The sequence below is a fragment of the Lissotriton helveticus genome, chromosome 6 (assembly GCF_964261635.1).
Source record: "Lissotriton helveticus chromosome 6, aLisHel1.1, whole genome shotgun sequence".
In the NCBI taxonomy this organism is placed as follows: Eukaryota; Metazoa; Chordata; class Amphibia; order Caudata; family Salamandridae; genus Lissotriton; species Lissotriton helveticus.
In genome coordinates, this window is record NC_136067.1 from 1,627,887,757 (window position 1) to 1,627,911,079 (window position 23,323).

General features: G+C 46.3%; 1 protein-coding gene across 12 annotated transcripts in view; it reads left to right on the forward strand.

Moving 5' to 3' along the window:
- Positions 1 to 23,323, forward strand: part of WDPCP (WD repeat containing planar cell polarity effector) — a 2,510,630-nt gene that overhangs the window by 2,252,845 nt on the left and 234,462 nt on the right. For all 12 annotated transcript variants that reach the window (XM_078649441.1, XM_078649443.1, XM_078649444.1 and 9 more), the window contains one exon: positions 11,939 to 11,967. In XM_078649441.1, the coding sequence (XP_078505567.1) occupies positions 11,939 to 11,967 (29 nt within the window). The remainder of the gene's footprint in view (positions 1 to 11,938; positions 11,968 to 23,323) is intronic.

Genomic DNA, 23,323 nt, shown 5'->3' on the forward strand with positions numbered 1-23,323 from the left:
TAAGAAACCGCAATAAACATGCAAAATATTTCAAACGGTACAAGTGACCAGTCCTTGCTTCTAAAGTGCACTAGGCGGACACTGAAATGTTCCTAAATGGAGGCTTCTGCCTGCTGTCCTGCCTGTGTCATGACCTGTGGAGTTACAAATTTCAGAGGGTGTTTTCTGGACAGGGAAAAAAGAATGTATAGTATTCCCTCGAGGCACACCCTATGTTAATCAGCCCAATCGCTGGTGTCAACGCGTTTCGAACCCCTTCTTCCTTGGGGTTTCTCCTCAGGACTAGGACTTGGTCTTGAGAGCTGCTTGTTTGCCGAAGTATCAGGAATTACTTGGTATGGGAAGAATACTTCTTAATAGAGACATAGCTTGATTTGAACATAAGCGTCAGGAATGATGTATTGAATACAAGTCTCTGTGCTGAAATTTGCAACCCCATACAAATGTGTGATGGGAATTCACAACATATGTGGAAGCAGCACACAACTGATAAAACAACAATTTTGATTCATCAAATCTTTTTAGTATTTAGAAAATTAAAAGGATAAACAAAAATACTAATTGACAATATTTGACACACACAACAAAATACACAAAAATATATTCACAGTAGTGACATGAAATGGTGACAGATTGTGATAATACACATCAAAAAAACTCCACAAATATTAACAAAGAGACAAAAACATCAAAATTGAAACCATGTTTCTTCTTCTATTACTAGTATCCACAGAAACCCTAACAAGACTACTTCAATTCTATAGACCTTGCTGGACTGAAAACATGCTAGTTATTGAACGTCGGCGTTTCAACCCCTATTATCGTGTGTTTCGTACAAATCACAATGGGGTGTTCTTCAGGACAATAAACTGCTGTGTACGTGTGTATACATCCGTTTCGTCGTAACATACCTGACTGAGCATGCAATCACGGCGGTGGGCTCTTTTTGATGATGACCCGCCGACCATGTTTTACATATGTATTCCATCATTGATTTAGGATGAGCGCCTGAGCTTCCCACTATTTGAATTTGCCTTTGACAAATTGAATTATAATTCCGGATACATCTTCATTATCAGGTAGGGACTATCTGACATCCGTACAATCTATGGATTTATGATTTAAATGTATCAATTATTTACACACATATTTACAAAGGGAACAAGACACCGGAGTACTTTGGGATCATTTGAATTTTTTCATCTAACGGAAAGTGCAATCCATAGATACAATCTATAAGGTGAGCCTATGTTTTAGACACCTTTTCTAATTTTTCATACAAACGCACCCATTGATATCTAAAAACATCCTTCCTTTTCCTTTCAAAACAGGGCATACACAGCAGTTTATTGTCCTGAAGAAGACCCCATTGTGATTTTTATGAAACACACATGATAATAGGGGTCGAAACGTCGACGTTCAAGAACTGTCTCTGGTGTCTTGAGCGAGACCACAATGCCAAGACATGCAAGGATTACCAAGCCATGCATACTCTAAGGGGCTGAGAAAGCGGTCTCTCAAGCTCTTCGCCGCCTGCTGTTGATCAACTCTGCGACGCTCCAGATGTCGGTCGTGAAGAAAAGCCCGAGATCGTTTGTGAAGTCATACCCGCCAATCATCATCCCATTTTAAGTTGTCGTGGAGGTCGAGAAAGTCCCACAAAAAGAAAAATAAGTCAAAGATGTCTTTGATTTCACCTCGCAGGTCTTCGAATGTTTCACTGGGCCGTCAGCTCTCAAGGCCTAGCTCTGTGGTGGAGCCTGTGCCTGGGCCATTTCTACACCTCTCTGAATTTCCGGGTGCAAAAGCGATCCCTGCCCAACTCAAAGAATTTTACATGGCCATGCACCTCATCCATTGACGGATCCGGAACTGCGCAGGTCGAGCAACCTTCCCTAGCGTTCGCTGTAGTGCTGACGCCTCTGGCGCCACTGACACCTAGCGGTGGAGCCAGCTCCATCACCATTCCCTACTCTAATACGCTGCCAGACGTGAGTCGTCTGACGCAGACCCTGACGCCGACGAAGGACAGTCTCCCCATATCAGAGCCAGTGTTTTATTCATATGACAGGCCTGGATTGGGCGATGATTGGAAGGGGTCTGCAGAACCTTATTGACATCAGTTATTAGAAGATACCAAGGATAACTGGTATGAGGATCTGGCAGATGCCAGTGTACTGATCACCTTCCCAGACTCTGCACTTGCCTTTTCTTTCCCCCTACTGTGGCTACGTAGGAGGGTGCTCATTCTTAAAGGTGTTGCAGAGGGTGGCTGAGTTCCTGTACTTTTCGCTACCGTCAGTGGCAGTCAAGATAAACATCTTGATAGGGTGCTTCAGCAAGGAGTTGCCCCCACCAAGCCATTACTCCCATTCAATGATGCCCTTACCGCCATCCTATTCGGGCCTGGTCCAATCTCTTCACAGGGGCTCCTGTGCATAGGACAATTGCCCGCTGCCATGGCCTCGCCCAGGGTAGCCCCGTTTCCTCACCCAGCACCCCACCCTGGGGAACTTGGTGATCCAGGCCTCCACTTACAAAATCATCCCTAGCGCATTCCCTACCACTCCACTGGATAGGGAATCCAAAAGGCTGGATACCTGCGAAAGAGAATGTTCTCTTCTGCTAGCCTGGCACTGTGGTCGGTGAACATCGCGTGTCTCTTGGACCGATACTCTCATATGATCTGGACTTTTTGTGGCTGAGGAGGCAGTTCCCTACAGAACAGTGCCAGAAGTCAGGCTAGTTCCCCCCTCACGCTCCTGGCCTGCTCAGGCAGCTGCAGCCTCTAAACCACTTTAGTTTGCCCTCCGACCATCATTAGCATTCAGTGGGAGGCAGGATACACCTTCACCTGCAGCACTGGAGGTCAATAACATCCGACCGTTGGGTTTTGTAGCTTGTCCAAACGGGCTACTCCCTCCCCTTTTTGACACCCCCACCCATGCCATCTACTTACAACAAGCTGACGGAAGATCACCTCTCCCTGCTCCGTCAGGAAGTATTTGTTGTCTTGTGTAGGTAGCTACAGAGAGAGTGCCGGCATCAGAAGTAGGTTGTGGTTGCTATTCCCGCTATTTTCTGGTGCCCTTGAAGGATGGAGACCTTCGTCCTATTCTATACCTGCGCCTTCTCAATCACTTTCTGCATAAGGAGAAATTCAAGATGCTCATGCTTGCGCAAGTTCTGTCTACTCTGGACCTGGGAGACTGGATTGCATTGTTGATCCTGCAGGCAACCGCAGTCAATGCAGGTCACAGCGGTGGGGCGGTGGGGCCGGGTAAGGGGGGATTTCGAGGGACGATGCAGAGGGAAAATTAATTATTTATTTAATTTCCCCTCCTCATCGCCCCTCGAAATCCCCCCTTACCCCGCCACACCGGTGTTACGAGCACGGACCGCGGCTGCCTGCAGGATGCATATTTTCACATCCCGGTCCTGCCTGCCCACTAAAATTACCTTACCTGCGATTTTTTATCAGCTAAAAGCACTTGTAGTTTGCTTTGCTGCCCTTTGGCCTTAACACCACTCTTCGGGTGTTCACGTAAGAGATAGCGGTGGTTGCAGCTCACCTCTGGAGGTTAGAGGTTCTTGTCTTCTCCTACCTCAACAATTGGCTCTGGAAGCTGGGTTGCCCCAGGCAGTCGTCTCTCATCTCCAGACTACAGTGAACCTTCTGCATTTGCTGGGCTTTAATATCACTGTGCCAAAGTCACACCAGACACTCTCTTGGACGCTTCCCTTCATTGGAGCCGTTCTGGACACTGTGCAGTTTTGGGCCTTTCCTCCAGAGTGTCGAGACCAGGATATTCAAGCTACGTTTCAACCTTTATAAGGGATTTTGGTGAGACTGACTCTGAGGCTGCTGCACCTCATGGTCTCCTGCATTGTGCTAATGACACATACCCATGTTCATTTGCTGGCTCTGCAGTGGGGAATCTCCCTGAAATGGTTCAGATCTCAGAGGAAACTGGAAAAGTTCTGCAGTGGTGGTTAACAAACTGCAGTTGGGTCAGTGGCTGACCCCTCTTCCTTCCCCCAACCAGAGCGGACTTTAGTGACAGATGCGTCACTCCTGGGCTGGGGCGACCATCTGGGAGAGGTGGAAATCAGAGGAATCTTGTCTCTAGCGGAATCCGGCCTCCACATCAATCTGTTGGAGCTTCTGGCGATCCGATTGGCAATGAATGCCTTTTTTCCTTCAATCAGGGCAAGGCTGGCACAGATGTTCACAGACAACAACACCGCAATTTGGTATTGCAGCGAACAGGGTGGGAATGAGTCATTGACCCTTTGTCAAGAGGATCTGCGCCTCTGGACATGTCAAGAACACCAGGGCATCTCCCTAGTGGTCCAACACCTAGCGGGCTCTCTGAATGCCAGACTGGACAAACTCAGCTGTCGATGCCTAGTCGATCATCAATGGAATCTCCATCTGGAGGTGGCCTAAGGTCTTTTTAAAGAGTAGGAATATCCTTGGTTAGATCTGTTCACCTCCGCCGGGAGTGTACAATGTCAGCAGTTTTGCGTGCTGGAGTTTCCAAGGTGAATCACAGTCAGAGATGCTTTTCGTCTTGAGTGGAGCTCAGACCTCATGTACATCTTTATTTCAATACCACTCCTTCCCAGAGTTCTCAAGAAGATCAGATAGGACCAGGCCCAAGTCATTCTTGTGGCTCCAGATTGGGCACAGAGTATGGTAACCCAAACTGTTCATGGATGAGCACTAGTCCCCCGATCGGGGTGCCTCTTCGGGAGGATCTTTTCTCTCAGCAGCAGGGCAGGTTCCGCACTGGAAACTGAAAACATTTGAGCTTCATTTGTGGAGATCGAGCGGCAAGGGCTGACAACTTTTCACCTTCTGCCCATAGTATGCAATGTTATTCTGGCAGCCAGACGGCCCTTGACCAAGAAGGCATAGGCATGCCATGGGAGCAAGTTTGTGGCAAGTTGACTTTTTTCTTGCCCCCCTTTCCGAGGTCCTTTTGTTCGGTCTTACCTAAGGCCAGCAGGTCTCTCTCCTTTGAGCATGTTGAAAGGTTATCTTTCTGCCATTTCGACATTCCTGCAGTTGCAGATCAGCCATCCTTTTTCAAATTCTCTATTGTACATAGGTTCCCGAAAGGTCTCTGTAGCAAAGTGGAGTATTATGTGGTGTAGGGCTTAGACCTCACCATGTAATACTATCATCATACCGCAAAGATGGTCCTTGGATTCACACTAATAAATCGGTAGCTCAGTCCTGGTAGTGTGTCAAAGAGCCATGAAGCTTTACTACAGGAACGTGTGTTACCAACATAGACGATAAGTAATTGACATTACTGGAGAGAAATCCGATACGAATTTATTCAAATAAAGTGTCTTTTTATCTTAATTTACAAACCAAAACTAATGAAATAGCATACATACAGCCAGAGACATAGATTTTTGAAGCCTTAGAAAATAAGTGCAAAACAGTACAACTGAAAATTTAACAGTGTAGTCAATGGAAAAAAGCACTGTTGACAATCAGTCACTTGCAGGTCTAGTTGCTATGTACCCTTGTAGAGTAAAGGTGATGCGGGTTGCAGGACTAAGCCACGACAGTCAGTTTGATTTTACGTGGCCTGTGGAGCCCGGGTGCAGAGTTCTCCTGGTTGTCCTTGGTGCTGAACAGGAGCCACAGGAGAACTGCTTTTACCCCCTTGCTGGTTGGGAAAAAGATGCAAAAAGACAACAACGGTGTGGCTGCTGACATCAGTCGAAGTTCAGATGGAATTCCCTCTTAATGCAACCTTGAGTAAAGGGGTCAGTTGCCGGACGGCAATCAACAAGCCTTGGCAGTGGTAAGCAGTTCAGAAAGTAACTTTGACGTCCGGTAGCCCAGGGGAAGCGCTAACTGCCTGTAACTTTGTAGAAGGCAGGATTACCGTTCCCACAATTCACTAGACCATCCTCGGAGGGCCCGATGGCCAGCATTTCTTCAGATCCGGAACATTGTTTGACCTGTAGTTTTCAGGGGACTAGTGCCACTAGTCCAGGGGCGTCTGAGGGTGGTTCAGACTTCCGCAGGGGTCCCTCTGTCTGCGGGAACCAAGAGGTAGTACCGATCAAAAAAGTGGAGGGAGGAAGAAGCAGAGGCTCATTCAGTTTCCAAGAGGTGCTGGTTATCAGAAAGAATATTCGGTTGGGGAGAGATGCATGAAGGAGTACTGCACAGGGCGGTTTAAAGCCAAGCTCAAGCTTAAGCTCCTGTCCTACATCTCTCCACATCATGATGCAAATGAAATACATATTTAGATTATAGGCCTAAAGACTGTAACTATAACCACGTTCCTTCTGGAGCAAAGTGTGCTCACTGACAAAGAGGGCTGAAGGCTTCCACTCACTTATAACACACTATCTGGGAAGCCCTGAAGTATAAGGCCTCCCTATATATCCCTTTCGTCCTGACGAAGGCCATAGACCCATAGGGGCTGTTCCAGGCCGAAACATGTCCACCCAACCACTAGGTGTCGTGGACCAGTGACTCATCCACTAAACACTGCTTTGTTTTCGGAATTACCCCATCCTACTCTTTTCCCTTAATAAAGATTCACCTAAAGGATAGGAGATAATTTTTATCTACTCACCACTGTCAACACCCAGACAGTCTCCCTCCTGGTGGTGGTTTTGAAATCACTTGTAGAAAGGAACACTCAAGTGACAAGACCTGATGATGATGCTATCCACCGAACCACACTAAGTGGATATCTCACACGCCACAGTCTATGAAAATGTGGTTGAGGGTCTCCGAGACAAAAAGTTCTGAAACTCTGGTACTGAGACTTATGTTGTTCTTCCCTCCCCCACCTTCAGAGCCAAGAGATAGCCTAGGATGAGTCTCAATCAGCCAGTTCCAAGAGCGTTGCCACATATGCATGGTAGCCCTCTTTTGCTTTGGGCAAGTCTTGTTATCACTAGTGCGTGTCTCTTCTTCTGTCCTCTTTGATGCAGGTTGTTCAGAAATGAGGTTCTGGTGTTAGGGAGCCCCTTAAAAGGGAAATGTTCGAAATGGCCCTTGTTAAGGTGCTTTCCCTCAACGTTTTGCTTTTGTCCCTTGTGGTTTTCTGCTGATCTTTGTGCTAGACTTAGGACTTTGAGCGCTTTTGACACTGCCATTCAGCTCCAAAGTGCTGTGCTTGTCCTAAATGTATTGGTGATTGGTGTATACATGATTGGTTGAGTTGAGTTAGCTGTAAATCCCATGTTTAGGGGTAAGACATATTCCTAGGGCATGTAACTTAAATGCTCCTCGGTGGGCCTGCAGCACTGGTTGTGCCACCTACAAAGGTAGCTCTCCAAACGTGCCACAGATTTGCCCTGGAGGAGCCTGTGTATGCAGGTTACTGTTACTCAGCTTGGCATTTAAAAAGCTACTTGTCTAGATTCTGCATTTCTCTCTACTACATCCGAGTACTCCCTGGGGGCAGGGTGCGGTGTCGGGAATTGTTAGGGCGTGTGCGCTACATGCACTGGTAGTGAATGGCACCAGATGGTGTGGTTGGTAATGTGGGTCCTGCTTCTTGCATTGATTAACATGGGGGACCATTGGAAAGGCTATTGAGCAGTATTTTCTGCATGCAGAAGAGTAGCAGTATAGTGTTTGATATCGATGAGTTAGTAATGGCACATCACCGCTGGTAGTGCGAGTGGATTCGACATTACTCATGTGAAAAGACCACTTTGTGAAAGTGGGCATTTTTGTGCTCATGGATCTGAGTGCCTGTTAGCCTGTCTCCAATCCACATCTGGGTGCTGGGGGGACATCTGCATCTGTGCATTCCTGATAGGAGGCCATAAACTAGGGGCTCAAGCGAAACCTCAGACCTCTGACTCCAAGGGGCCTTCCTGGGACGGATACGAGGGAGTGGAATGGGTGCATGCATTCCAAGGGACAGGGTCTTTGCCCCACTAAAGATATTGATCAAGCCTCCAAGAGTAGGATGGCAGACAGGACACAATTTAGAGAGTGCATGTGCATTTCAAACGTGGCCTTTTGAACTAATCTCATATTCAAAGGCCATTGTGGGTATAAATAATGGGGCTCTGCCCTCAGGAGTGAGAGACGCTTTTGGGATTGGAACCATACCACGCTGGTTTTCACACTGGGATATCAACAAGAGGAGCCAACTGGATTATCCGTAGACTTGTGCTTCAATGGGGGGCTTGTCGTGCTTCAGTAAGGGGGCTATCACTTTGTTGATTTTGCCTGAATGTTGCTGGCCTACAGCTAATTGCCAACTGTTGTGGCCCGCGTCCCTAAGCACTCTACAAGGGCCGGTTGGCTGGCCTTCTCTCGAAGAGATCTCAGTGACATAAAGGATCTCCAGTTTCCATGAGATCATAAGGACCACAGATGGTGCGGCGGAAAAGGGGGGAAGTTATCATAAGTTGGGACAAGACCATCCTCATGTATGCTGTAATCACACTGTACAGAGGAGTGTGCTCGTAAAGATAAGCGGCCCACCAGGGGTGCCAGAACGTGAGGGGTTTGAGTGCTGAGGAAGTTTGCCGAGTCTGAGGGACCTGTGCTTGCATCTGGAAACCTGTGTCAGCTCCCTCTCTTCAGACCCACACCGTAAGGTACTCTGTTTTTAAGAATATCATGACTGAACCTGAGGGGTCTCATTGTGCTTTGTGTGCACCCATGGCTGGCAGCCTGGAGCAACTACAGCTTGCACCTCTGCCTGAGCGAAACATTTCTCCAATTTGGGAGCACACCAGCTGCCGATATCACAGTCTTTTGCCTGCTGGGACAGTGATCCTACGCTTGTGAAGGGGCAGGTGGGGGCCTGGAAGCCTAATCTGGAGGGAAGAAACCAAGTAACTGTTTCCATCCACTTCAGGTGGTCCCAACAATCTAATCAAAGTGTCGCCAGCGGGTGAAACGAGTATTGTTGGCTAGCGTAGTTTAAGGGGCTGGGTCATGAGGCAGTCAAAACTTGTGATTTCTTGACCTTTGCAAGTATGGGGTATGTGATAATGGGGATGCCGTGTTTTATGCTAATGTGTTAGTGGGAAAGTGGAATACCTCTGAACAGCCTGCATATATGTTTCGGTCACTTTTAATGTGGGAGGGATTGTTTGGATCATGAATACCTTGAGGAAGGGCGCACATGGGATTAAGTTGCTTGCGAGACAGAAGTGATAACGGGGCAGGTGAAAACCTTTGACTAGTATGTATATGTTCATGCCGTTCTGCTGCTAATGAGAGAGACAATTGCATACAACTGTGAAGCTTATAGCCAGTGGGTATGTCGTCTTGAATTCAATGTGTGTGTGTAATACAAAGACCAGTGTTTCGTAAATACGGTATGGAGTCTTTTGTAGTGTATTCAGTGTGTTGCCAGGGTGGTTTTGTACTAAACCCCGAGTATAAGCCTGACTGCTGTGTGCCAAGCTACCCAAGGGTGAGCACGGGTTATGGGGCAAGTGTATCGTACTCTTCCTATCTAGGACTGTGTATTCTGTATGGCTTTGATGTGTCCCAGCAAGCTAGAAACTACTGGGTCTTACAGGAAGGCGGTGCAGAAAAGGACCATCTCTCGATGAATAGTGCTTTGCATCAATATTTGCTACGCATTGATTAAAAACCAACCTCCTGAAGGCTTGCAAGCTCATTGTACAAGAGACATGGCTGTGACCCCCATTAGCTTGTGGACTTCTTGTCGTAGATATCCATCAGGCACAAACTTGGGCTTTCTTGTATATGTTTATGATGCACTACTGCCTGGACAGTCAGGTCATGTGTGACGGTCACTTTGCCTGTTCGGTGCTACACGACTTTTTAGTCAATCCATATTGCAGCCCCACCTACAAGGAGGTATTGCATGGGTGTCTATTCTAACGTAACAAATCTACGGCTTACATACCTTCTGTAATGCCTTATCTGGTAGAGACTGTATCTAGCCACAGGTTCCTTACCAATTCTTCCCGCTCTGCGAACTGAATGTAGAGTAAAGAATTGGGCCCTAACTTAGCGCACCAGTGGTCAGTGTTCCTATGTGTGGATGACGCCAGCAATGCCACGCAGAGCTAAACGATGCCACCTACCGGCGGGCAGGGCTACTACTCACTAAAAGTTTCCGAATCCAGTCTGAACCCTGGGTAATATTTCAATGTAAGGAATCTGCAGCTAGAAAGAGTCTCTACCAGTTAAGGCTTTACCGAAGGCGAGTAACTTGTTCAACTGTTTAAAACCTATGGAAGCTGGATCTCCACTGAGTGTGCTGGGTGCAGGACCTGTGGCTGTGAAAGGCCTACATTGTGTCATAGTGACACTTCAGAGCAAAACCCCTGTGGTAATTTGAAGAATATGAAGAATTTGAAGAACAATTCTGCCTTGTGCCTTGTTTTATTTCCTGGTTATGTTATACAAAGAAGGCACCTCTGTTAAAAAGCAACGCGAATCAACTGAGAAATCCGCAAGGCAGCAGAAATTACACAGGTTGAGAAGGATCTATTGCATTTGATCATCATGATATGCAATGACATATATGAGAAGAAAGCTGCAATTCATCTTCTCTGGCAGAATGCAGGAGTTGGAGACAGCAGAAAATGCCAATGAAACATCTTCCACTGTTGAAGACCTAAGCTACTGCAACGGATGCTCCTGTTCATCACTTGCAAGCCTTTAAAAGTGGTGCAGTAGAGGGGATTCTCGAATTAGATGCAAAGACTTGGGACTTTAACAACTTTCATTTGCTTCCTCGTCACCCGCATCATTTTAAATCTGACTGAACTATTAACAGCCAGGAATTAGTGCTCTAGTGTTTAATAATACTTAATTGAGTCTTGATGTGAGTGACTCCCAGGGAACCAATACACACTACCACATAAATTCAACTTTTCAAGGAAACTCACCTCACCTCACCTCACCTCACCTCTTAGATCATCCCAGAACCTGGCTATAAGGTGTGCTCTCTCAATTTCTATAATCGATTGTGATGCACAAGTGTTTCCTTCTCACAAAATATGTTATGTTGGATTGCTGCCTGATGCTCGTCTGACCTCAACCCTCTCTTGCTCCCATTGTCTGCTTTGGGTGGTAGCAGTGTTTTGCAAGCTGGACTTGGGTATGCATGCTTCCTGCAAGAATACCACTTGCCTAAAGGAAGCTGATGATAATGCATTGCTGTAGAGCCAGAGGAACGTGGCTTGCCGTGGGAGTTGATGTGTATTATGGTACTGCAGGTTTGGAATATTTGATGCAGGAGGAGTTTGGCTGTATCATGAGGGCTTTGGTGATGGGGGCAATGGGGGCTGGAATGTGACCGTTTGGAGTTTACTGGATTGTTTGCTCAAGATGGGTAGTCTGCAATTGAGTCTACTTGACATCCACTGCCCCTACTCAATGAGGTAATTACCAAGGAGACAATACATGGAATGGTCAACCCAGACACCTATTCTCACAGTCTCAGTCGTGTTCTTCTTCTTTCTAGTAACAAGGGCCAAAGAGAACTGCATAACCTTCTTTCTTTCTCTCAATGGTTTGTGTAGATAAACTCATTTTTGCAGTATTTACCATCTGTCATTTATGGCACATTGTACAGAAACTGATGGGTGTTCCTGAAGTCCTCTGTGAAAACCTAAGGGTACCCAGTCCAAGCTCAGAGGGACACAGTGACTACTGTAGAGGGCACGTAGACTGGTTTCTGATCACTGATGTCAAACAAATTGGTTAGTCATCTTGGTCCCCAAGAAATTTACAGAGCCTTTTGAGTTACCATCAGTAAATAATTAATACAATTAAAAACAATTTTGAGATTTGTCTAAACTAACTGAATACAAGTAAAAAGTTAGCACAAACAAGATTAAAGTATATTGATTTATGAGAAATGTCTCTTCATTTACTGTTATATTAATGTCTGTGTTGAGTTGTCACTTGAGTTACACTTTTATGTTTTCCTTTTGAAAGGAAGCGTGGAAGGATGTCCGGTAGATAAGGTACGTCTCATTAACTTATTATTGTACATGATCCGAGTCCTTTCTGAATGAGTGTCATCTCTATTTTCCACTGGGAACAGAGTGAGCTGTATGATGTCCCTCTACTGGAGATACTGTGCCAATGTTATCTTTAACCCCTTGCATGCTGATGACGGCCCCCGTCCGTCATGCACCACGGTGCTCGTGTGCTGATGACGGCTGGGGGCCGTCATGAACCCGCCCACTTGCGATTTTGCCGCACAGGCACAGAATCGCGGCCGCATGCAAGGAGCTAAGTAACTATGTCTTTTACTATCTCTGACAGTTGTAGATTCCAGTAAGCGAGCAACACATACTTTTCTAGGTAGAACATTCATGCCGCAGATAGAAGTTTAGACTTGATACAGAACGCCTACACTTTTTACATGTGCAAATGTCTGCTTTAAAAGGTGTTGAACAAAGTCCAGTAAGTTCATAGACAAGGGCATCCTAGTTCTCCTAGCAATGTTAGTACTAGAGCCCTGACCTAGAGACTTGGACTACTATTTGAGAGCACAGCGTTATATGAGACGTGTTGCTGGCTGTATCACACAACATGTGAGTACACTCCAGGTCAGGGCTCAGAGCTGATATGATTGGCCGTCTTCTGCACTACCGCTTCAATGCAGATGAGTCCCTGCATGGACCCTGCCTTGAGTTTCTCTCCTCAAAATCAGGAATCTATCTTCTTATTCAGCCAGCAGCCACTGTTCAACCTGTTTTTTTATCTCCCCATGCACTCTTTGTGATTTAATGTAGGGGACGCCTCAACCCAGAACTTCTGATTTAGATCCACAGGACCTCCTGGCCAGCCTACCTTCCTCACTAGCCTTAAGAAGTGCTATTCCCTAAGTGCAGCTGGTAGCAGGAGTCCGTCTAAGTCTGTCGCCCCCCAGCCTGTAGTCCCATAGCTATGCCAAATGACTACAACCCCTTATAGTCTGGCCCTGAGCAATCAGATGGGACCCCGCTGTATCTGGTGATAGGGAATCAATTAGTTATTTTGTTATATATGTGACATGATGCGTAGCTTGCAATTGAGAAACCGTGCTTGTGGTTTGATGTGTATACTTTGCTGGCACAATGACATTGTAATGGCTGATTTATGGCTTTTTCTTTTAGTAGATGAGTGTTGCTTTGATACATAAACCTGTCACAAGGATAGGTGCTTGTCTTTATGACAGGCTAATAGCTCTTTTGCGTTCATGGGCTGTCATTTGTTTAACTTTGCTGTCATCATACCATATTGTTTGATTTACAGTATTTTTGTTCAGAAAGTAAAGACTTGAGCACAGTTCGTTTTTTTTAAGATGCAACGTAGATTTTGACCTTTTGTCAAACGTTTCAGCTATGCAATATGGTGCTATGCATGTCTTTTAAGTTCACCAGTTACCAATAAAACTTCACCTTTGGACTCCTTTTCATTACACTAAGGGTACAGCTTAACTCTGCTAAGGCAGTTGGTAATAAAAGCGATACTTTTGTTTTTTAGTAAGGGAACCATTTTTAATAATAAACTATTATTTTTCTTCCCTTGAGCAGATTTTCTGATATTTCATGCTGTGGATTTGAATCAAAAAGCATAAACAATGTATTACATGTAATATATATATATATGCAAAAAATAATTCTTATTAATAACAGGCCATGTATAGCTTCTCCTTAACAATTCTATGAAAGCACTAATACCACAACTACTAATATTAATAATACTACCAAACATAATACCGCCAATACCACCACCGCCATGAATTTTACCACCAGTACTACCATCAATAACACCACCACAACCACCACCTGTTAGACTACCACTAATAATACCACAACCCTGCTCCCACTGGTACCACAACTACCAGTACCACCACCACCACCTATCTATACCACCACCAAACAATAAATACTTCCACTAATACCACTGTGAAAACCACGACTACTAATAACAGTAGCACCATCACCTACACCACATTACTACCACAAATACCATGACTCGTCTACCTCCAGTATCACCATTGGCTTTAATGTACTATTGCATGGAAATACATTTTTGCATGCCTATGTTTACACATGTTTTCTTGACAAAGACATACCTTGTGGCTTTTCTAAGGCTTATTTTTGAAGGGGATGCTATTGTTAGAGGCACACTTGAAAAGTGGGTGTCATCAAGATACTGTTGAAAAAGACACCTTTGTTTGCACTGCAGTGAAAATAAATTAAATGCAAAGTCCTTTGATATATACACCCATACACCACAAAGATTCCTGTTAGGCTCAGAAGCATCTTATTCTTCCTGTTTACCAATACGAACCATTACTGGGCAAAACAACCACAGGGCGAGCTTCCTAAACCAAACACAGCGACATCAAACCACTTTGACTCTGGTTAACTAGAAGCCTAGAATCAATCAATCAATCAGGATTTATAAAGCACGGCTAATCACTCGATCTGGGCGCTTGCACGTTCCAGAGGCTTATTCGAACAGCAAGGTCTTGAGGGTTTTTCGGCATTCCGGAATTGAGGTGATACCGTATGCAAATGTCACCCACACTCTAATACTGCTATAGGGCACTACAATTTTTTTCCCGTCCTCCTACTATCTCCAATCTTTAATAATAAGCACCTTCCGGATTGTAGCGACCCATGTGCCTAGCATATTGGACACTCTTCTTATAGCAATAGAAGATTACTGGGCTGCCTTGGGTGCGACTTGCTTCCTACGACCACTGCTATGAGAATATGTAATCATTGGACAGATCAATTTACCAAGGTGTTCAGAAAATTCCAACAGCCACCCCCTACGATTCTCTTATTTTCCCACCTATCCATCTTTTTTTTTTAAAAAAGGCCACAGAATTTTTCCACACCTACCAAGATGAAGCAGAGGTTTGAGTCCATAATTTACAGATTTCCCTCCTTGCCATCAGGATTAGGTAACACTTCAAATTTCTTTGTTTTACATGCAGACACGCGCTCTTCTGGTTTTGCTGCCTTATCCCAAACATAATCAAGACAGTGCCTACCTCCACATCGGTACCCAATACGTAGGAGATAGTCTTACCTACAGCAAGCCAGAATTCTTCGAGCATCGGACAAGTAGAAAACATATACATATCGTCTGCACCATTTCTTCCGCACCGCTTACATTTGGAGTCGCCACTTTCCCGGGCACTACAATTTTTTAAAAAAAGCGTTATATAAATGTTGATAACTGAACATATCAACAGTCGGTCTAATTTGAAGGCATGCAGTAATGACAGAAAATGTTTGAGCATTGCGATTTTACTACATCGAATCACAAAAACTGCATTTAAATTGAAAATGCAATTTAATCAAAAATGTAATTCACTTTCACTTTGGAATCTTTATTTCGACCAATTAGATCATAAAAGATATACACACAGTCAAATTCATTATAATTAAGACAATTCAATAAAACACTAATTATAAAATTTGCGCTACGAAGTATTAAACAATTCATCCTCAGGAAAAGTGATTAAAAACCATTAATACACTAATTTCATTACAAATCCACCTCCGCCTTCAAAAGGCGGGTGCGTGCGTGCCACATAGCTGTTAAAAACTTTGCCACTGCGAACACTATTGGAGGTGACACATCTGTCTTTAGGATACTGTACACCGGGCGAAACTGCCTAAATCCCAGATTTTTGAGAAGGGGGACTAGCCAGTATTTCCTGATTTTTTTGGTAGGCTTTGCAAAAGAGTACCACATGTAGGTCATTTTCTTGGGGGTGCGCACATGCCGGGCAGTGCTCTGTGGTCGGAGGCAAAGACCAAGAGCTGGTGAATGCCCTTAGGGGTAGTGTGCCATATCGCCACTGCAGAAATAACTTCCTTGATAGCACAGGGGTCATGCCATCCAAAACACATTCCAGGGAGTAAAAGTCTTTACATTGGATGAATAGGTGCGTTTGAGAGCCCACACGTGTACTGTCCAAAGCAATGGTAAGCTTTAGGTCATAATAAGCTTTTGACAGTGCTTTGTGTGTGATCCTACTGCTTGCATTTGCCGGGTCAGTCCAAAGTTCTAATAGACCTAGGCTCTCGCACAACCTTTTTATGTAGTTTAACCATGGAATGTTGGTGGCGTTTGGTACAGTTAAAAACTCCTGGAGCTCAATTCTATAATCGGTGAGTTCTTTGCTGCTCCATAATCCTCGCCAAAAAGTTAATGGTTTGAGTCCCAATTCTTCCGCAATTGGCCTAATTCCCAAGTCCAATCTCAAAGGGAGCAACGGTGTGCTTGCGGGGAGAGCTACCAACTGCCTGATGAATTTGTTTTCCGTGATCGTCAGGTTTTGGGTAGAAGTGTGACCCCACAATTCGCCCCCATAGATAGCTGCCCCCGTGCTTGTGATTTATAAATTTGGATCACTGGGCCGAGTGGGCGATATGTTGAGTTATTCACCATCCTGGAAATACCACCCACTATCTGCACCAGTTTCATGTTAACCTTATTTTGATGTGTCCCCCATGTCATATTCTCATTAAGGGTTAGCCCCAGGTACTCAAATGTGGAGACCCTCTCTAATCGCACTGTGCCAAGCAAGGGATTGGGGCGTGTTGAAGGAGTGGGGTTTAGGATCATATATTTTGTTTTGGAAGCGTTGATCTCAAGGCCCCTCTCCGTACAAAATTTTAAAAACCCATCCAGTACCCGTTGTATTCCCATGGGTGATTTCGACAGCAGCAGGGTGTCGTCCGCAAACATGATAGCGGGCACCCTGCTGCCATCCAATTTTGGAGCGTCAATGTCGCCGATCCTGGTCAGGTGGGCGATTACCCCGTTCGCAAAGAGGCAGAACAGGGTTGGTGCGAGTACGCAGTCCTGTCTTACCCCTCTGTCAACGGGGAATCTATCCGTGAGATTCCCATTCCTGCCACACCTGACACGCGCAAAATTGTTCTGATGTAGTTTCATCAGAATGGCAAGTATGTCTGTCGGGACATCTAAGTCAGCCAGCACACTCCATAGTTTAGGTCTTGGCACCAAATCAAAGGTGGTTCGCAAGTCCACGAACACCGTGTACAAGCTGCCCCCCTCGATAGTGCAGTACTCCAGTAAATAAGGTTTAAGCGGAATATCTGGTCAGTTGTAGACACCCCCTTTCTAAATCCCGTCTGGTATGGGCTCAGAGTGGCAGTTTCCTTGAGCTAATTCTGGAGCTGATCTAATATAAGCCCCCCAAAAAGCTTCTGGGACACATCTATGAGGCTGATGGGCCTGTAGTTGGCTGGGACCAGAGGTGAAACCTTCTTAAATATAGGGACAACCTCTGCGCCCAGCCAAGTACAGGGCACCTCCATGCCCTTCAGGACAGCATTAAACATTACCAATAGGTATGGGGCCCATACATCCGGCTCTTGTTTGAACAGATCGCCTGGGAGGCCATCCAACCCAGGCGCCTTGCCTGTAGACATGCCCTCAATGGCTGCTCGCACCTCCTTTTCTGTAAAGGGGTCTCCCTCTGTATAACTAGTTGTGGTTGGAGGTGAATAACATGTGGCTCCAATTTCCTCTGTGTAGAGGGACTGAAAGTGCTCTTGCCATGCCCTTGGTGCGATGTTTGGTTCTATTGCTGATGCTAGTTCCTCCGATCCCGTATTAACAATTTGCCAAAACTTACGAGAATCTCTAGCGGCTAAAGAACTACCGAGTTCCTCCCATTTATCTTGATCCCATTCCATCTTGGCGTTGGTGACCAATTTCTTGTATTCCCGTCTTTTACCCTGTATCTCCAATCTACTTTTGCCCTCCTTGATACAGGACAAGAGATCCCCCTTCGCCTTGCGGCACGTGACATTATACCAAGTGTTGCGGTGTAAGCTGCCACCTCTGCTGGGCCCCTTGGAAAAGAGGTCTATCGCCAAGGTCCTAATGAGTTCCTCGTGTGCCAGCCACAATAATTTGTGAGTTTCCCGTGTGCTGGGTTCCTCACTTAGGATACCCACTTTTTCTAGTATTGGAATGAGTCTGGTATATAGACTGGGGAGCTTCTCTCTACTACTGACCAGTTTCTCCCACCTTACTCTCCTTCTGTTGTTTTCAAGGAGAAGCCCTGAGTTTGCCACCGCCGTAACATGGTCCCTACCCTCCAGGCCGGGGAGAGCGTAGTCCAATTCTAGGGCGTTATGGTCGCTATCTACTCTATCTAGCACCCTAAAATCAATAATATGCGACCATGAGGACAATTGGACTAGGACATAATCCAATCTTGACTCCCTGCCCACTCTGTTGAAGGTGTGTTTACTGGGAATATCAGATTTGATGCGCCCATTGCACGCCCTGACGCCATGTTTGAGGGTTAGGGCAGTAATCTGTAGTGCCAATGGGGTCCAAGCTCTGGGGGAGGGAGCCACCGTAGGGGGTACTAGCCACCTTGCATCTTCCTCTAGTGAGGACCCGTCCAAGAGGCCTGCGAGGGGCTCAAAATGTGAGTTCAAGTCCCCACCCACCACAAATGGGATCCCCTTCGGAATTTCACTGAGGAAAGCGGACAATTCCTCTATGGTAGACGATTCCCTTGATATGTTTACTGGTCTTGAGTATACATTTATCACGGGAAGTCTACGAGAGTTTGTCCATTCCAACAACACAGCCAATATGTCCTCCGAAACCAAGGGGAGACGTGTAGCCTGGCATCCCAGGTGGGTTGCCACCCATGTTGAAAGGCCTCCCGACGTGCGACCCTGCCCCCCCATTTCGCAGGAATGGAAAATGCCACAAAACCTTGGGAAGAATACTCATCCCTCGCCCAGGTTTCTTGAAAGAGGCATATATCTTTAACATCAATAAAAGAAATCCATTCCTGATGATCCAGCTTATTGCCCAGGCCAGCCACGTTCCATGATATTATCTTCAGAGATGGTGGCCTTAGGTTCGGAGCTAGGGTAGGGGAGGGGCTGTTATCATTTGGGCTAGCCGGGGACGTCATTCTTATGGCCAAATCTCCTAGTGCTTCTCCTGGTTCCCTAATACTGCGGGGCAGCTCAACAATACATTTGTTGACCTCCCTACTATATGATGTGAGATCAGACTGCCCAGACTCTAGCATTGGGTCACTTATAAATCTAGGGCGTGTGACATTTACATCCCTACCCTCTCTACGGCCATAGGGGAATTCCTTGCCATTTTGCCTATACTGTCAATCCACCATGTCTAAGTAGCTGTACCTGTTGGACATGGGAAAGTATATAGGTTGGTGGACTCTGGGGCGGCGGTAGTCTCCTCTCTCTCTTCCACCCCAAACGCCTCCCCTCCCCTGACAAGTTCCCCAGCCCTCCTCCTCATAATTTGTTGTGAGGTACGCTTGGTGTTGACTTCTAGGATGGTTGAAATTTCCCCTCCCTCCAACATCCCACCCCACCACCCTCTCCGGGAGGCTACCCCACCTCTCCTCCTCCCATGCATAGGTCTGCGGGGGGTAAAAGAAAGAGAGGAGTAGTGACTTAATGTCGCTCCCCTGATCATCGGGGAACCATCCACAGATGTGGGAGACCGTCCTAGGATCTCTAAAATTAATCAGGACACAGTCACCATTAATGGATGTTCTGGAACTGCCCACCCACGAGACCCTTCTAACCATAAGGACATCACTTGTTATACCTTGTGGGAGAGGTCTGTACGTGGATAGCCAGCTGACCACCTTATTCTTTAAAGAAGCAGTGGATTCCTTTAAAGTGTTTTTTAGCTCTGGAACCCCTGCTAGGATTAGTATGTACGGACTCGCCTCCGGGGGCAAGTTCACTGCTCTAGGCTTGTTGGTGTTACCTACTGCCTCATCTGTTGGTACTAATATCTGAGGCTGGTTAGGGACAAGGGCATTGACCTTAGGCTGCTTAGGCACGATTTTGGAGGGAGGTGGTTGTGCATGTCGAATTGTGGATTGATGAGGTATGGCAGCATTAACCTTGGACTGTAGGATCCTGCTTTCGGAGGGGGTTGATTTGTCCTGTCGAGCCAAGGGTGCTGCACTGTTATCCATCTTGGCGGTAGCTGGGACACCCCTCTTGTTCTTTATCACTATGCCCCTCTACTACCCATACTATCTACTTTTAGGCTGTCGGCTAGTTGCACCGTCGATTGCTTCTATCTTAATTAACCGCGCTTCTAAGGGACTTAGTAAGGACCTCAGGAGGACACCTATGTCGGCAAGCGTAATATCCTCGCCGGAAGTTTCAAAGGGGTTCATGTTAGTTTGTTCTGTTGTCTCTGCACGCGGGATCTCGATAGATATGACCTCAGTTCCATCGGTTTGCAGGTTCTCCGTTTTGCTTGGACCAGGGCTAATGTCCTCCGGGGTAGGGTTAAGCTTAGCAGTTTTAGCCTTCCTTCCCCCTTTGTTTTTGACCTCCCTTTTCCTTTTGGGGATAGCTCCTTCCCTTGCCCCCTGTAGTCGATTGCTATCTGTACCATCGATGGAATCTGTATCGGGGGCGTGGACAGGAGTGGGGATTTGGATAGGGTGGGGTTTAACCGGTGGCAAATTTAGCATGCTCAGGTCGGTGTATTCGCTGGGATCCTTTGCACTGCTGTGTGAGGAAAAGTTTGTGATATCTAGGTTCACAGAAGACTCACCAGTACCTGTCGCCCCATTATTAGACTCAATGTGCTCAATGAACTCGGGTCTATTGTCAGGGGTCCTAGTCTGTGCCAGGGGGCCCATTGAAGATCTCCTCACCCAGTCTATTTCTTGTGAAATACGCCATTCCAGGACCGTAATTTCGTCAATCAGCAATGACCCTGTTTTAACGAAGTAATTGTCCAGTGTACCTTTAGCACCTCCCGCTGCTGCCAGCGAGCTTTTACTCCTTGTTTCCCTCGTAGTCATCGTCAATCACGAATAGTTCCAAAGGTTACTGGAAAAGGATATCGGGTGAAAACTGATCAAGGGGGGTGGCCCAGTCCCGGTCTCGACCGTTCTCGAACGGCCTCAAACGGCCCGCCCTTTGCCCGGGCTTAGCCCCGGGCTGAGTCCCGCGCGCATGGGTAGAAGTGCTTATGAGAGGGAGTTGGGGGCGGGAAGATACACCAGGTGCGCTATGGTTGTGAAGCGCTGTGCACCCTGGGTCTCGCAGTCCCGGCCCCGTCAGCAGCGGTGAAATCCCGGTTTGAAAATGCTCCTCGCTCCTCAGGGTCCAATTGACACAGCAGTCCGGGGGAAAGAAAAGAACCAAGAGCCCACCAACAGGATTCGCAGTTCAAGGCTGCGAGCGGCAATGTAATTGCAATTTACCTTCAGCAACTGTCTGGTGTTTAATGAAGGGCAAAAAAGTACTACCCACAGCAGGACCTGCCTGTGGTAGATTGTGCGCTATAAACGGGGGCGTGTGAGTCACAAAGAATAGTTATAAATCTACACCTGTAACTACTCCTGTGCACCTGACATGTTTAGATTTACGACTTGAGACTATTCACAAAAGTTATCAGTGGTGCTTCTGGAGAGGTTTTTTGGGGACCGAATTCTCCAATGCGAAAATATCTATGGGTAGTAAAGTCCACGCTGAGGAAATACAGAACCTTTGTGCTATTTAGATGTTTTTCTTTGCTTTTGTTTCTCTCCACAGCAAAAATAATGTTTCCGGTGTGTAAACCCGTTCCCCAACAACCCAGATAAGGTTTGAGAGTTGTTCTGTTTCCCTTCCCTGTGTGTAAAAGGGATTTACCTCAGCCCAGAACGGATTTAAATACCGGAGACTTCCTAGGGCCATGAAGGGATCTGTAAATGCTCAAAAACTGATTTGTTTGTGGGCGTTCACAAAGTTTCGAGGTGGAGAAACGATTTGAATTGCCCACTCCCTGCCCATTTTTCAGAATTTACTTCTGCCTGTTACGCTGTGGTAGTCATCTTTTATGACAATCTAGCAGCTGTATCTCCGAATGTAAAAGTAGCTTTACATCCAGGAATGTCTTTATTAACCAGATCTGCAGTCTGCAGCAGTAGTAGTGGTCGTGTCACTAGTAGTAATCCCTATTTTTTTTTACTGTAACCCTAAATATTGGAGCAATTCCACATCTCAGTATTAATCCAGGATTTAGTGCAGCACTTTAACTGAACTCCAAAATGGCTTTGTGAAAACAGTGTTAAAAAGCAGATGGAGCAAAGCTGACACATGCTGTACATCTGCCGCTTAGCTTACACTAAAGGACAAAAGGAGGGTGGGCCCACACTGCCTCACATCCCAGCACTCAGTTTACCCCAATGCAGTATGGTGAATGCAGTGCTTGATAACATTTACAGCATTGCGAGCACCCCCAAATTTAACTTGTTACTCTCTACTGAAGAAGTACAACAATCCTTAACCCCTCCACTGCGCCCGCGACTTTGCGGAAGTGCGGCACTTCCGCAAAACGGGCGGGGCCGTGTCGGCCATTGGCCGACGGCAGCACCAGCGAGGTAGCGTTGCCGTCGGCCAATGGCCGACGGCAGCATGGAAGGGGTTAAACACGTGTCTAGAGATACCCAGCACTGGCTGCATCAGCAATGGTGAATACTAAAGGCTTTCAACTAAAGAGAGTGTTATCATGCACTGCATTTTCCACATTGCATCTGGGCTAATTGTGCGCTGATATGCCAGGCAGTGTGCTCCCTCCTCCTTTTGTGATTAGCTCATTGCCGAATTGTTGGGCTGACGATCTCTGGGATGCTCCTGCACTTTTGGAGTGGTATGAAACCTGATTCAACTGTGAGCAGATTTGCCACCACCCTCAAATTTCACTTGTTACTCTCTACTGAAGAAGGACAACAATTGTGAAACACGTGTCTAGAGATACACAGCTCTGGTTGCACGAACAATGGGGAATACTAAAGACTTTCAACTAAAGTGAAAGTTATCATGCACTGCATTTACCAAACTGCATCTTGGCTAATTGTGCGCTGGTATGTCAAGTAGTGTGCTCCCTCCTCCTTTAATACTAAATAACATTTGCTTATACCTTCCCTGCCGAAGGATAGAGGCCAGTATGCAGTCAGGTCTTTGAAGAGCTGCCTTCAGAATGCTATTCCACGTGATTCTTTGCACCCAGCACAGCATATCACTCGCACTAGGGCTCGATGTCAGAGTTCTGCATGACAGCCTGTACTAGCCACTTAGTCACATGCCACCTCCTTTCAGACTGCTAAGGTGGAGCACATGCCATTATTTATTAATGTGTCATTTTGTAACACGTCAGCCTGCGTGGCCATGTGAAAAGGTGCACTCACTAAATTGTACCTTTGCAGGTGGGAAAAAATGTGCGTGTGCATCCCTGTACTGACTATAATGTCTAGATACTGTGCAAGTTAGTCACTCCACTCCAAACATCCGTAAGGTAGGCCTGCGC